Raw genomic sequence first — 13,707 nt, 5'->3', positions numbered from 1 at the left:
CCAAATAGTTTACTATTTAGATTCTCCTTCCATAATACTAACTTAAGCAAGAGAGTGGGTTTGGCTGATCCACCTCAAGGAAGCCCATCTCACAAAAAAGGTTTTTTTTTTTTTTTTTTTTTGAGAAGCTGAAAAAAAAAGTTTTTTTGTCTTATAAGAATACCTTCTTTTTTTTTTTTTTTTTTTTTTTTTTTTGAGAGATTTTCAACCACTCTTAATAATAGCCCTTTATTATCAGGACAAAACACCAATCAGTTTTGGTGTAGGTAGAGATTAAACCCCAAAACTCTTATTCAATTATCAGACTTTACTAATTAAGATAACTGGAACTCATCTTATAAAAATACTTAAATCAAGCAATTTGAACGGTCATTGATCCCTTTCTCACATGGTTTCCTCTATATAAAAATTCATCCCACCATATATCCAAATGTGATATATTGAAATCTTCAAAGCAATTATGTAGATATCAAACCATACTTGTAGTCTTTCTAACCAATACAAATAAACCATTATGGTTTTTAGTAATTATGTGAATTCCTTAAAATTAATCAATGTGATCGCTAGACTATCTTTTTTATTGAAAAAAAAGAAAAAAAGTCAACTTACTTGAGCCCACTGCACTGCATATGTAAGAGATAAGATGTAAAATTTTTGATGATTTATTTTCTTGTCTATAGTATTTCTTCTATTACATATGCAAATAAGCTCTTACTTAATTGACACATCCTTTTTATCTAAGTGTTAGGTTAAGCGTTAAATCTTGGATTTAAGACCCATTGTGTGCGTATTTAATTTACCAACTGAAAACATTATAGTAATTAAAAATTATTTTGTTATATATATAGGGCGTATCCTAGAAATTAGAAGTTTTCTTAAACCCTAAGGAAATTTTGATTTTTTTTTATTTGAACAAAGTAAGGAAATTTGATAAATTATCACAATCAAACGGGTCCCACACTTTGTGTATTTATATATTCGGTTTAGTTTGGGTTTGAACGCTATTATTTTACTTCATTCAGAGGTCAGACCGCTCTTCTTCTTGCACCGAAAAGCAGTAAAAAAAAAAATGGGGAAATCAACTGCTACGAAGCAAGCGGTGGTAGTGTTCGGAGCCTTAGCGTTTGGGTGGCTAGCCATTGAGCTCGCCTTCAAGCCCTTCCTCGACAAATTCCGGGCCGCTATCGACAAGTCCGACCCGACCCGCGACCCAGACGACGTCGTTCCTCCTGCTGACTCTGACGCTGACGCTGATGCGGGTTCTCCTCAGATTGCTCATCAGTGAGGTTTGAAATTGGAATATGTTTTTGTTTTCAATTATTATTAAAAAGTTAATGGAATTTTCTGATTTAATTGCTAAGGAAATCAGAATTGAATTAATGTTTGTGTTGGATTGTAATTTGTAATAGTCTGTTGGAAAATTTTTAGTACCGTGATGGAGGTGAACTGAATTGGGGAAACTTAAATTTAGTACTTGGGATTTGTGGGATTTTGATATGGTACTTCTTTTTGTTTTGGTAGTTGTATTGTCATTGTACAAAGGCCATAGTTTTTTTTTGATAAATACAAAGGCCATAGTTTAAAAAATAATAATAATAATAATAATAGTGGTTAATTTATGCCCCACTTGTCGATTTATTTGTTAAGTATAAAACCTAACCCTATTATTAGCTTTTAATTTTTTTTTTTTTTAATTTGTTAGTTTGATTTATTTTGAATTTTGAAACTTTGTCTTAATTTTTTAATCAATTTATTTGATATTTTGAGGCTCGATTTTGGTAAAATTGGAATATTACTTATTTAAATATTTAAATAAAATTATCATTTTTATTTAAATAAAATTGTTTTTGTTTAGTCCAAATTTAATAAGAAGCGAAATTCTATTTTTCTAACAAATCGAACTTAAACTCAAACTCATCATTATCATTTTTTTTAACAAAATTATTTTGTCTAATTCAAACTTAATAAGGAGTAAAATTATATTTCTCTAACAAGTCCAATTTAAACTCATTAAATGAAAACCTAACCCTAAGTGGTTTGGTCTATTATGCTCCGTTTGTTTTGAAGTAAAATATTTTCAAATGTAAATATATATTGAATTTTTTTGATTTTATGGCATTTTTACGAAAATTTCAATGTGTAAAACATTTTATAGATTTTTAATAAGCATTTCCAATCAAAGTAAAATTTTTTCATAGTTGACTAAATTTTACAACAAAACAAAAACCTAAAAATATTTTCAGTAAAAAAAAATGGAGAATTAGTTTCCAAAGTCATATGAGATTCATGAGATCCTAAGTTCAAAATTTCTAGTCAACATCTAAGGGTCATGGTCACGTCAAGGGTTTTCTCCCTATAATTGTTTGGAGTGTATGTGTAAAAGGAATAGTTAAGTGCTCAAATAGCTTCGGACACATAGGTAACCCAAAAAAAAAAAAAACTGATCTTTTATTAGGCTCGTTAAAATGGTGCCCCAACCTGATCTATTTTGAGACTCAATTTTGATGAAACTTGAGTGTTATGCCAAGTTGTATAAATTGTACTCATTTATTGAATAATGAGCTTAAATAGTTGAATTAAAAGTCAATTTTGTATGAAAATAACACAATTTTTTTTATTAGAATTGTTAAAATGGTTCCAACTTGATAACTCAACCCAACCCCCAACCCAACATGATCCTTACTATTTGAGTTGGATTGGTTTTTAGAGTTACCATGAGCTAGGTTGGAGATTTCTTACCTCAAGGAGGTCATGTTGGGTTGAAAATACCCCAACCCAATCCGACCTGACTCATACGCACCTTTTCACATTAACTTTTTTTTTGTTTCGGGCGCGCGGGGGTGGGTGGGTGGTAGGGAAGGAAGGAAAGATTTGTATTAGAAAAAAAGACAAAAGACCAACCCTGATAACAACAAACTAATTCTAAATATGAAACCGTAGCACAAATCAAACTGGAGACAAAAGACAGAACCTAAACATCCGACCTTAAAGCCCCATCAAGACCCAACTGATTTACAAGTTAAGGGAAATTGGGAATCCATGAGAGGACCCTCGAATTGGTGTTCAGCAATCCATTTTGCCAGCAAGTGAGCAGCCATGTTAAATCCCCTCCTACCCCAGGAGAATCTAATCCAATCACCACTTCTAGAAGCAGCAAGCTCTCTAGAGTCTAGGCTTATTTGCAGAAATTCCCAATTGGGAATGATAGGAGGGGGATAGAAATACAAGATTTTTTCATATTTCCACCATGATTAGAAGAAGGCAGAACAGTGTGGATGCCATCAAATTGGAGGAAAATAGGTGGATTTTTTAGGAAGATGAAATTAGTTCATATTTTGTCGAAAATTTTCCAAGAGCTATATACTACATGTCATCCTCAGTGACCAGAGGATTTTGAAGGAATTTTACAAGAGTGTGTAGATGAGGCAGAAAATGATGATTTATGCAATCTGGGGAATGAGAGACTTGAAGGCACCTGGACCCGATAGAATGCCAGTTTTATTTTATTTTTTTAAGTATTGGGATATTATGGGAAAGGAGGTCATCAGGGCCAGCTCTATGGTGGAGCAAGAAATGCAGCCGCCTAACGGCCTAAGGTCCCAAGTGAAAAAAAGGCCCCCAAATTTTAACCAATAGGATTATTTATAATCAATAAATAAAATAATTTTTTTTACTAGATGAAAAACAAATAAAAAATAGAGAAAAATGCAACGTCGTTCACAATATTTTTCACAACATTTTTACAACTAATGCTAAGTAGCAGGTTGTTACAGCCTATTGTTGATGGCAAAAAAATAATTATAGTGATATTTTCAAATAAAAACAAAAAACAGTTTAAAATCTAGGATTTGTTGTAAAAAATATTGTGAATGTTGCACTTCTAAAAAAAAAAAAAGAATAATAATAAGAGTTTAATTAACAAACTTTTACTAGTTTTCATCTAAATCTACCACTAACACCACTGTTTTACTTGCCACTATCAATCTACCACATCAACAAGTATGAAAAATTTTGTCAAATTTTTTCTGTCTTAAAAATTCCCAAAAAAAAAAAAAAAAAAAAAAATTTCTATGTAGTTCATGTTAATTAGTAGTAATTTTGCATCTAAATTAAGATGATTAATTTTCGCCTTAGGCCCCCAAATGCATCAAGCCGCCCCTGGAGGTCATAGACACCATACAAAATTTCTTCATTAGTGGGAGGATGCTCAAAGAGCTGGAACCCTTAGCACATTAACTTCAACTTTAACATAAACGTACTATTTATTTATGGTGAAACCTTCTTAATGTTATGTAACTAAGAACTAAATTTTGATATGACCTTTCAAAGGTCCTAACTCTAAGCAGCATAAACCAACGCATCCTTATCCTGTTATCCATGTCAACCATCAAACAAGGCCCGAACCAACTCTTATTACCACCACAGCACAACCTCCGCAAACACCGATTCTATCAATGTCACCCTTCAACCTAACCCAAACATTACTTTAGTTAGGACTTAGGAGCCACCAGCCAGGAATGGCTACCAAGCCCTGCCTGCTTCTGTAGGTTGAATGTTGAGATGATTCCTAGTACTCATGGCTATAAATCCAAAAGACATTAAAACCATGTCAAAAAGAAATGTACTAAATTGATACAAGTGGGTTTAGAAAGACTAGACCGAGAATCATATTTTGCTTTGAAAAAAATGCTGATGAGAGTTTGATTAAGCACAAGATGTCATATTTCACGAATGCATGTCGTCAACCTCATCAACCAAGAATTTCCGCTAGTGCTTACTTTCTAATGCAGTAGGTTATATCAACTCTAGCCGGAGCCTTTTCCATCTTGTTCATCTTCAAAGGCTTAATCTTGCTGACAATTATTTCAACTACTCTCAAATCCCATCCACAGTTTCCAATCTATCAAAACTAACATATCTTGATCTCTCTTTTTCTGCATTTTCTGGTCAAATCCCAGTAGAATTTTCACAATTGTCCCTATTGTTATCACTCGATCTGTCTACCAACAATGGTTTGAAACTCAAGAAGCCCATTCTAAGAAGTCTAGTTGCAAATTTAACCCACCTAGAAAAGCTTGATTTGAGTTGGGTGAGAATAGTCTCCATGGTGCCTAATATCTTGGCAAATTTGTCTTCTTCAATGTCCTTTCAACTCTGCTTTTGCGGATTGCAGGCAACATCTTTTAGTTTCCAAATTTACGAATTCTTGATGTGAGGCACAACAAAGGTGTCACTTGATATTTGTACGATTTTCAACGGAGTAGCCCCTTCAGGAAATGAGCCTCGCGTACCCAAGTTTCTCAGGTAAGATAACCTACTTCAATGGGAAACCTTGGTTCTTTGACTATATTGATATGTTGGGCTGCAACTTCTCTGGGGTCATTCCATCTTCACTTGGTAACCTCACGCATCTAAACTTTTTGCGCCTTTCACGTAACACTTTCGAGGGCCACATTCCATTTTCCTTAGGTAACCTCATCCAATAACTTTCTACCTTAGATCTTAGCCATAATAAATTGACAGGTCCAATCCCTTTTGAGCTTGCAAATCTAACACAATTGACTCAACTTCACTTATATTATAATTTCATCAGTGGTCATATCCCATCGTTTTTTGGAAACACCATCCCCCTTTCTTCTCTAGACCTTGGTCAAAATGAATTGACAGGTCAAACCCCTTTTGAGCTTGCAAACTTAACACAATTGACTCACCTTCAGTTATTTTATAATTTAATTAGTGGTCAAATCCCCTTTGAGCTTACAAGCCTCACACAATAACCCTCTTGGATCTTTCAGACAACAATCTTACAGGCCAAATTCCAAGCTCAATCACTAACCTTGAGAATCTTGAATTTCTTGATCTTTCTGATAACTTCTTTAATGGCACTGTGGAGTTTAACAAGTTTTTTAAGCCCAAAAAGCTAACCACATTGCATTTATCTTATAATCAAGTATCATTACTTATAAGTGAAACAAGTGCCAATAGAACTCTTCAAAAGTTTCAATAATTGGGATTGTCTTCCTGCAACTTGAGCAAGTTTCCAGATTTCCTAGCAAACCAAAATGAATTGTAGAGACTAGACCTAAACAACAGCTATATTCATGGTCAAGTACCAAAATGGTTTTGGAATGTAAGTATAGAAAGTCTTAAGTCAATCGACCTTTCTAATAACTTTCTTACCAACCTTAGTCAACATCCGATGCCTCTTTCATGGACCCATCTAGCCATTTTAGACATTTCGTCTAACAAGCTCCTAGGATCGCTTCCAATTCCATCATTCTCCACTTTGCAATATCACGTATCAAACAATTCCTTCATTGGACAAATTTCAGAGCTAATTTGCAACATGAGTTCTCTTCAGATCCTTGATTTGTCAGAGAACAACTTAAGTGATTCACTTCCTCAATGCTTACACAACTTTGATGACTCTCTGCTTATATTGGATATACGGAGGAGCAATTTCGAAGGAAGCATCCCACTAACTTGGACAAGTGGAAGAAAATTATTGATGATTAACTTCAGCCAAAACAAATTTCAAGGGCAATTACCAAGATAGTTGGCCAAGTGTATAATGTTGAAGGCCCTTGATCTTAGTAATAACCAATTCAATGATACTTTCCCCTCTTGGCTAGGAAACCTTCCTAATTTGAAGATTCTGATTTTAGGGTCCAACCAATTTCATGGCCCAATAAGGACTTCTAAAGCGAAATATATGTTTCCTAGCTTGCAAATTCTTGTCCTCTCGCATAATAGTTTTACTGGAAGATTGCCATTAAAATTCTTTCAAAATTGGAATTCTTCTAGATTTGATCATGCAGATCGGTTAACATATATTCAAGTACACTCAACTTTCAATCTTCCTAGCAATTATTATCAGACTTACATATTGGATAGTGACTATGATTACCGAAGGATGGTGAGAAACAAAGGAGTGGACATGATTTTTGAGAAGGTCCTAGAAATTTTCACAGCCCTGAATTTCTCTAGTAATAGATTTGTAAGAGACATTTCTAAATCCATTGGAAATTTAAAAGGTCTCCATTTGCTCAATCTTTCCAATAACATTTTCATTGGCTGCATCCCACCAACGTTAGGAGACCTTGCAGTGTTGGAATTATTGGACATTTCGCAAAACAAGCTCTCAAGGGAGTTCCCACAATAGCTAACACAACTTACTTCCTTGGAATTCTTCAATGTTTCTCACAACCATCTTGTGGGGCCTATACCACAAGGAAAACAATTTAATACATTTGAAAACAATTCATTTGAAGTCATTTGAAGGAAATGCAAGATTGTGTGGAAGTCCATTGACAAAGAAATGTAAGAATTTTGAGGCTTCACTACCTTCACCTTTAACCCCTGAACAGGGTCAAGATTCAGGGTCTCTACTTCAATTTGGTTGGAAAATTGTTCCGGTTAAGTATGGATTTGGGCTAGTTGTTGGTGTGACTATTGGTCATGTTGTGAGTGCAAAGAATCATGATTGGGTAATTAAGTACTTCGGGTCTAGGCAACTGGTACCAAGAAGAAAGGTTCGTGTGAAGGGAGTCAGAAGACATTAATTAGTTGGACAGATGTCTTTCAAGGATATACATGTGTAGATATGTTTTTTACATTCTGCCCTTCTCAACTTTTTTTTCCTCCTTGTGTGTGTAATGTAGTGTGCTCCTTCCTTTTTCTTTGTTGTTTCAATGTGCATTGTAATGACTAGCAAGTCTAGCATTAATGTATTCTATGAAAAAAGTAACGGTGACTTAAGTGATTTATTTATTTATTTATTTTTTTGAGATAGATTACATTGATTTAAGAATATAGAGTAATGCAGCTTACTAAAGGTCAACGAATAGGTGGATTTGTGCTCATCGCAAGTGTAATGCGCTTAACTAAAGATGAGCAATTAAATACACTGGCGGCTCCTTGCAAGCCAGGGTGATCTGACCACCCTGACTTACAAAGAATTTTAAATATACACTAGCCAAAAAAAAATATTATATACTAAACTAACTTATTATGACTACTCTAATAAAAATGTTGAACACCCTAACTTGAGAATTATAAAAATTTGGATTCAACAAAAATAAGAATAATGCTACATTCACAACATTTTCACAATGATTTCACAACAAATCCAATGTGATAAGCTGTTACCGATTCTAATTTGGGCCCAATACTAATATCATCCTAAAAAAAATTCCTAGAACCGTCACTGAGTGAATATGAATAAGCGTGGCTTCATCAAAAGTTCATGATGTATAGTTGGCCAAAATGGCCAAATGGCTATAAAATCCTAACTATCTAGTTAGTATTTCTAGTTACTAAACTATATTTTTTACTAGCATCTCGAGTCTAAGAGACTCGATTTAGGGCCTATAAATCGAGTCTTTGAGACTCGATTTCGGGCCTATAAATCGAGTATTTGAGACTCGATTTTTATGGGTTAATCACACCTGATATGGCATTTTTTTCCACATGGTGTGTACCTGGAAATCGATGGGTTAAGACTCGATTTCTAACCCAAAAAAATTTTAAAAAATTTTAAGTCTAATGTACCAGCTGAAATACCCAAAACAAATTTAAGAAACTCCAAACACATCCATCCCAATCCTAGATACTCAGATCAGAGGGAGAGAACCTCACCAGTGCGGTCTGGGGCTCGCGCGATCCTGGGTCGCATCGGCCTGGGGCTCGCGCGAGCCTGGGTCACATGCGGCCTGGGTCGCGCGAGCCTAGGTCGCACGCGGCATGGGGCTTGTGCGAGCCTGGGTCTCTGGTTAGTTTCTGGTCATGCCGCGCGCGCTTGGGTCTTCAATCTCGATCTTCTCTCTCTTTCTGTTTTTGGTTTTCTTCTTTTTTTTTTTCTTTGGGTTTTTCTCTGATGTTCTGGTGTTTCCTCTGAGTTGGTCTTATTTATAGGGGTTAGAAATCGAGTCTTAGAGACTCGATTTCCATGTGGTCCACGTGGAAAAATATGCCACATTGGATGTAATTAGAGCATGGAAATCGAGTCTATGATGCTCAATTTATAGGACAAAATCGAGTCTTTTAGACTTGAAATGCTAGTAAATAATATAGTTTGGTAACTAGAACTACTAACTATATAGTTAGGATTTTATGGCCATTTGGCCATTTTGGCCTGTATAGTTTATCCAGATATAGATACTTGTATAGTTGTACATATGCCACACAAATGTATTGGTAAGAACTATATGCAAACAGGCTTTGATTCTTGCACATCTAACATTACAAATAAGTGCATCCAAACGTATTCTAAATAGGAATAGTCTTGGAAATGAAATAAATATGTTATACATCTTATATATACATCATATTTTTTATAGTGAAGGGAATAATATATGTATTAGATACATAAAATAACTTCTCCTTAGAATGGAATGGAAATGAATGAAAAGAATCATTTTAGAATATTCTTCCTTTCCTTTGTTTGGGAGTTTTAATGGAGGGAATGGAAAGCTCAATCCCTTATTTGGGAGTTTAAGTAGGAGGGAATGGAATGGATAGGAGGGAACACTCATTCCTCTCTATTCCCTTAAACCTCAAATTTTCATTCCTCCCGAAATTGGAAGGAATGGGAGGGAATGGAATTAGATTTAATGATTGTTTTACTAAAACTCCCAAAATACCCCTATATATTCAATTATTTATTTTAAAATAGGGGTCTAATAGTAATATTGTCATAAAATGATTCCATTCCATTCTCTCCATGTTGCTCCCAAACAAGATTACTTACATTCCATTCATTTTCATTCCTTTATTTTAAAACATCCAATCAAGGTTACTTAATTCCATTCTTTTCCATTCCTTTCTCTTATTTAAATACATTCCATTCCATTCCTTTCCATTCTCTTATGATCATTCCATTCCCTTCCCTTATGAACTCCCAAGCGGAGCCTTAGTTTCTCCGTCGCTAATGAAAGGTGAGCTATCCATCTTCTTCTAGGCTGTAGAATTGTCGTCTCTTCGTGGAAGAGTTTTTTGTACCTTAGAGTAACACAGTTACCCTAAGGCTCGTTGGTTTTTTCTTTTTTTGGGGTTGTGGGAAACACTAATATCTTCCATGGACGAGCTCACAAAACAGTAGTCCAGACTAACGATCTCCTAGAGAGAAGGACCTAAATTCCGGCTACAGGATGAGATGGCTGCCTCTGTCTCCATTATTGCTGCTAATTTTCTTACTAAGAGAGTCCTGAATACTGATGCCATCGCAACCACCTTTACACCAATATGGTGGTCCAAAAAAGGCTTCAAAATCAAGAACCTTGGTAACCATATAGTGCTCATTACTTTCGAAAGTGAATCCGAAGTTGACACTATCCTTGCATGCACTATGGGGCTTTGACAAACATTTAATGATTTTGCAAAAATACGATGAGGTTAGTAAGATAGAGGATTTGGACTTTAATACCACCCCATTCTGGATCTAAATACATGGCCTCCCGGTGAAGTTCATGAACACGATGGTGGCTGAAAATTAGTGTAAAACCGCTGGGCAAGTATTGAGATTACCAGACTTAACGACTAAAGAGTGTGGAGGCTTTATGCGGGTCAAGGTTATGGTGGATGTCTCACAACCACTATGCCGCAGGAGAGTAGTCACACTCAATGATAGTAGAGAATTCTATGTCTCCTTCAAATATGAAAGGCTTCCTAACCTTTGCTATTGGTGTGGATGCCTCACTCAAAATGACCGGGACTGTGATCGCTGGATTGAGAGCGAAGGATCACTTACTGAAGCTGACAAGGAATACGAGGCATGGCTGAAAGCTTCCCCACTGATTGGAGCTCGTAACTCTGTGGTAGCTGTGCCGGGGTTTTACTCGAAGAAGAAGGAAGAACGATTAGGCCAACGGCAGTCCAATAAGACGGGGGACTCAACGGCAGCTAGGGTAAAGCAAGCCACACCAGGTACCAACATGGTAAGTGATAAATATAGCAACTCTCCCTCTAACTCAATCAATACTGATTCTTTCCAAACTGATAATCATTCTATGTTCATGCCCACCGATCCTTTCCATATAGAAAATAACGCAGTTGACCCTAAACACTTAAACACGGGCCTAGGACTTGACTTTACCTCAACCAAAAATTTTGAAAAGCAATTAGAATCCATAGACCATGATTTGAGGAAATATGATATCCCCATGCACACATCGGATGACCACATGTCCCCTATCACTATCCAACCTAGTCATATGCCGCCTCACCCTCACTCCAAGAAAATTAATGATACCCCAAGCCCGACCAAACAAATATTTGACCTCTCAACCACCAATTCCAAACAGTACACACCAACTTACCTGAATCCACAGAGAGATGCAACTATATCAAACAATCCCAACATGCCTAACTTTCCACCCCACTCGACCCACACCTCCTCTTGGAAAAGAATGTTCAGAGTTGTTGTTGATCATTTGAGCCCAATCAACGGAATTAAACGAGCTCTAACCTAGGATAAGGCTCAGTTTGAGTTACCAAGTAAATGTTATGCAGTTTCACAAGTTGATAAGGATAATAAAATGATATTGGCAGAGGCTGGTTTCTAGCCCTGCTAGAAGCAATAATTCTTTTAGTATGGAACTGTCGCGGGCTTGGGAACCTGTGTACAGAAGATCAACTTGCAGATTTCGTGTGGGCAAAAGATCCCTCTATCGTGTTTTTAGTCGAGACATGGACAGACAAAGCAAGGCTAGAACAGGTTCAAAGACGTATCCAATTTAAAATTTTGTTTATGGTTCCAAGATGTAATAAGGCGGGGGGGTTGGCGATTTTGTGGAAGGAAGGATTTCCTTTGGATGTTGAAAAATACTCAAAGAACTATATTGATACAATCATCAACAAAGGCAAGGAGAATGCATAGAGGTTCACAAGTTTTTATGGAGAACCGGACACTAATAAAAGACATGAAGCATGGTCCAAGCTACAAGCTCTAAAAAATTGTGGGCCACTACCATGGTTGTGTGTAGGAGACTTTAATGAGATCGCACAACAATTTGAGAAGCAAGGTGGGCGATCAAGACCCCATAATCAAATGCAGGCCTTTTGTGATATACTTGATGAGTGTGGATTTATGGACCTTGATTTTGTTGGTTTTCCTTTCACCTAGCACAAACACGATCCCAACTTTATTGTATGGGAAAAACTAGACCGAGCAGTTGCTACTAATGATTGGTTCTCAATGTTTGCAAGTACAAAAGTGCAACATCTAAATGTCACCTCTTCTAATCATAAAGCCTTATGGATTTCACTGGAACATATGAATTGTAGTTTTCAAAAACCCTTCTGCTTTGAACAAATGTGGATGTCTGAAAAGGGTTGTAGTGACATTGTTGAAGTTGTGTGGAGTATAAATTCCACTGAATCATGGGACACCCATATACTAAGGAAGACTGAGAAATGTGGGGCGGCATTGTCTGGGTGGAGTAAAAAAATCCTTTGGCAGCATCAAGAAACAATTGGAAGTCACTCACAAACAATTGAAAGCAGCAGAACAACATGCTCTTCGGTCTCGTGACTCAAGCCGTATGAGGTTTTTGGAGGATGATGTAAATCAACTCCTTGATAAAGAAGCACAAATGTGGAGGCAGCAATCCAAAGTTGCATGGCTCCATGATGGTGATCGTAATACTCTGTTTTTCCATAGCAAGGCTTCTCAACGCCACAAGAGAAACTATATTACTCTGAGAGACCTCGAAAGAAACGTCCCTCAAAAAAGAGATTCGGATATCTTTTAGGGCACTTCTCTTTTTGGGTAAGTGGTGTGGAGTCGCCACTTATTTTTTATTAAAAAAAAAATAAGAAAAATTAAATACATGACTGAATTGTTCTCTTCATTAATTGAATAAAAAAAATACATATCTTGAAAAACTTGAAAATTACATAGCTTTGGATCTTAGTTACAATCTACCAAAAATACATGGCTGGTTGTCCTAGTTACATTCTACCCAAAAATAAACAAAAACAATGCTAGATCTACTTAGCCAAAGACCTAAATCCAGAGGCTAGCTAGGTTACGGAATGGGAAGATATTAGGCACCCATTCTGCCCAGACAGAATCTGGTCTTCTAAAATCTTGAGACCGATGTACCTTTTTATGCATGCCATGAATGATATGTTGAACATGTGAATGAAAAATTAAATCACATAAATTTATTTATGAATGAAGTCTCTTCTTTTGTTTAAAAAATTCGGATCTGTTTTGATTGGTAAGAAAAATTGATTTTTATTTGTCAAAATATCAAATTTGTTTTGTAGTATTTAGAAAAAGTGGTTTTTGGAGATAAAAATTCAGATCTATCTTGTGATGATAAAAAAAAAAGGTTTTTAATAGTAGAAAAATCAGATCTTGTTTTTTATATGTTTAAAAAAGAATGAAAAAGAGTTTTTAAGAAGAGAGTTTCACTCATAATAATGAATTTATGCAATCATGAATTAAAACAAACACAAACATAGTAGTACATGATCTCTTTCTTTATTTCAACAATTTGCGTGTATTAAAAAAAATCAGATTTGTATCTTAAGAAAGATACAAATCAGTTTTGATTTGAGAAAAATTTAGATCTGTATCTCATAAAGATACAAATCTCTTTTTGTTTGAGAAAAATTTATATCTAAATCTAAGAAAGATGCAGGTTTGTTTTTATATTGAGGAAAACTCAGATCTACATCTAAAAAAGATGCAGATCTGTTTTT

At 35.6% G+C, this 13,707-nt stretch overlaps 1 protein-coding gene across 1 annotated transcript; it reads left to right on the top strand.

The window, feature by feature from the left end:
* The first annotated feature begins 973 nt into the window (after positions 1–973).
* Positions 974–1,520, top strand: LOC115972087 (outer envelope membrane protein 7-like). Its single transcript, XM_031092235.1, has one exon. It carries the CDS (start codon positions 1,070–1,072, stop codon positions 1,283–1,285), a length of 216 nt encoding a protein of 71 aa, XP_030948095.1. The 5' UTR covers positions 974–1,069; the 3' UTR covers positions 1,286–1,520.
* Positions 1,521–13,707: the final 12,187 nt, after the last annotated feature.

The sequence above is a fragment of the Quercus lobata genome, chromosome 12 (genome assembly GCF_001633185.2).
Source record: "Quercus lobata isolate SW786 chromosome 12, ValleyOak3.0 Primary Assembly, whole genome shotgun sequence".
Lineage (NCBI taxonomy): Eukaryota > Viridiplantae > Streptophyta > Magnoliopsida > Fagales > Fagaceae > Quercus > Quercus lobata.
Note: the sequence above shows the minus strand (reverse complement) of the source record. Positions and strands in the feature narration are given on the sequence as shown.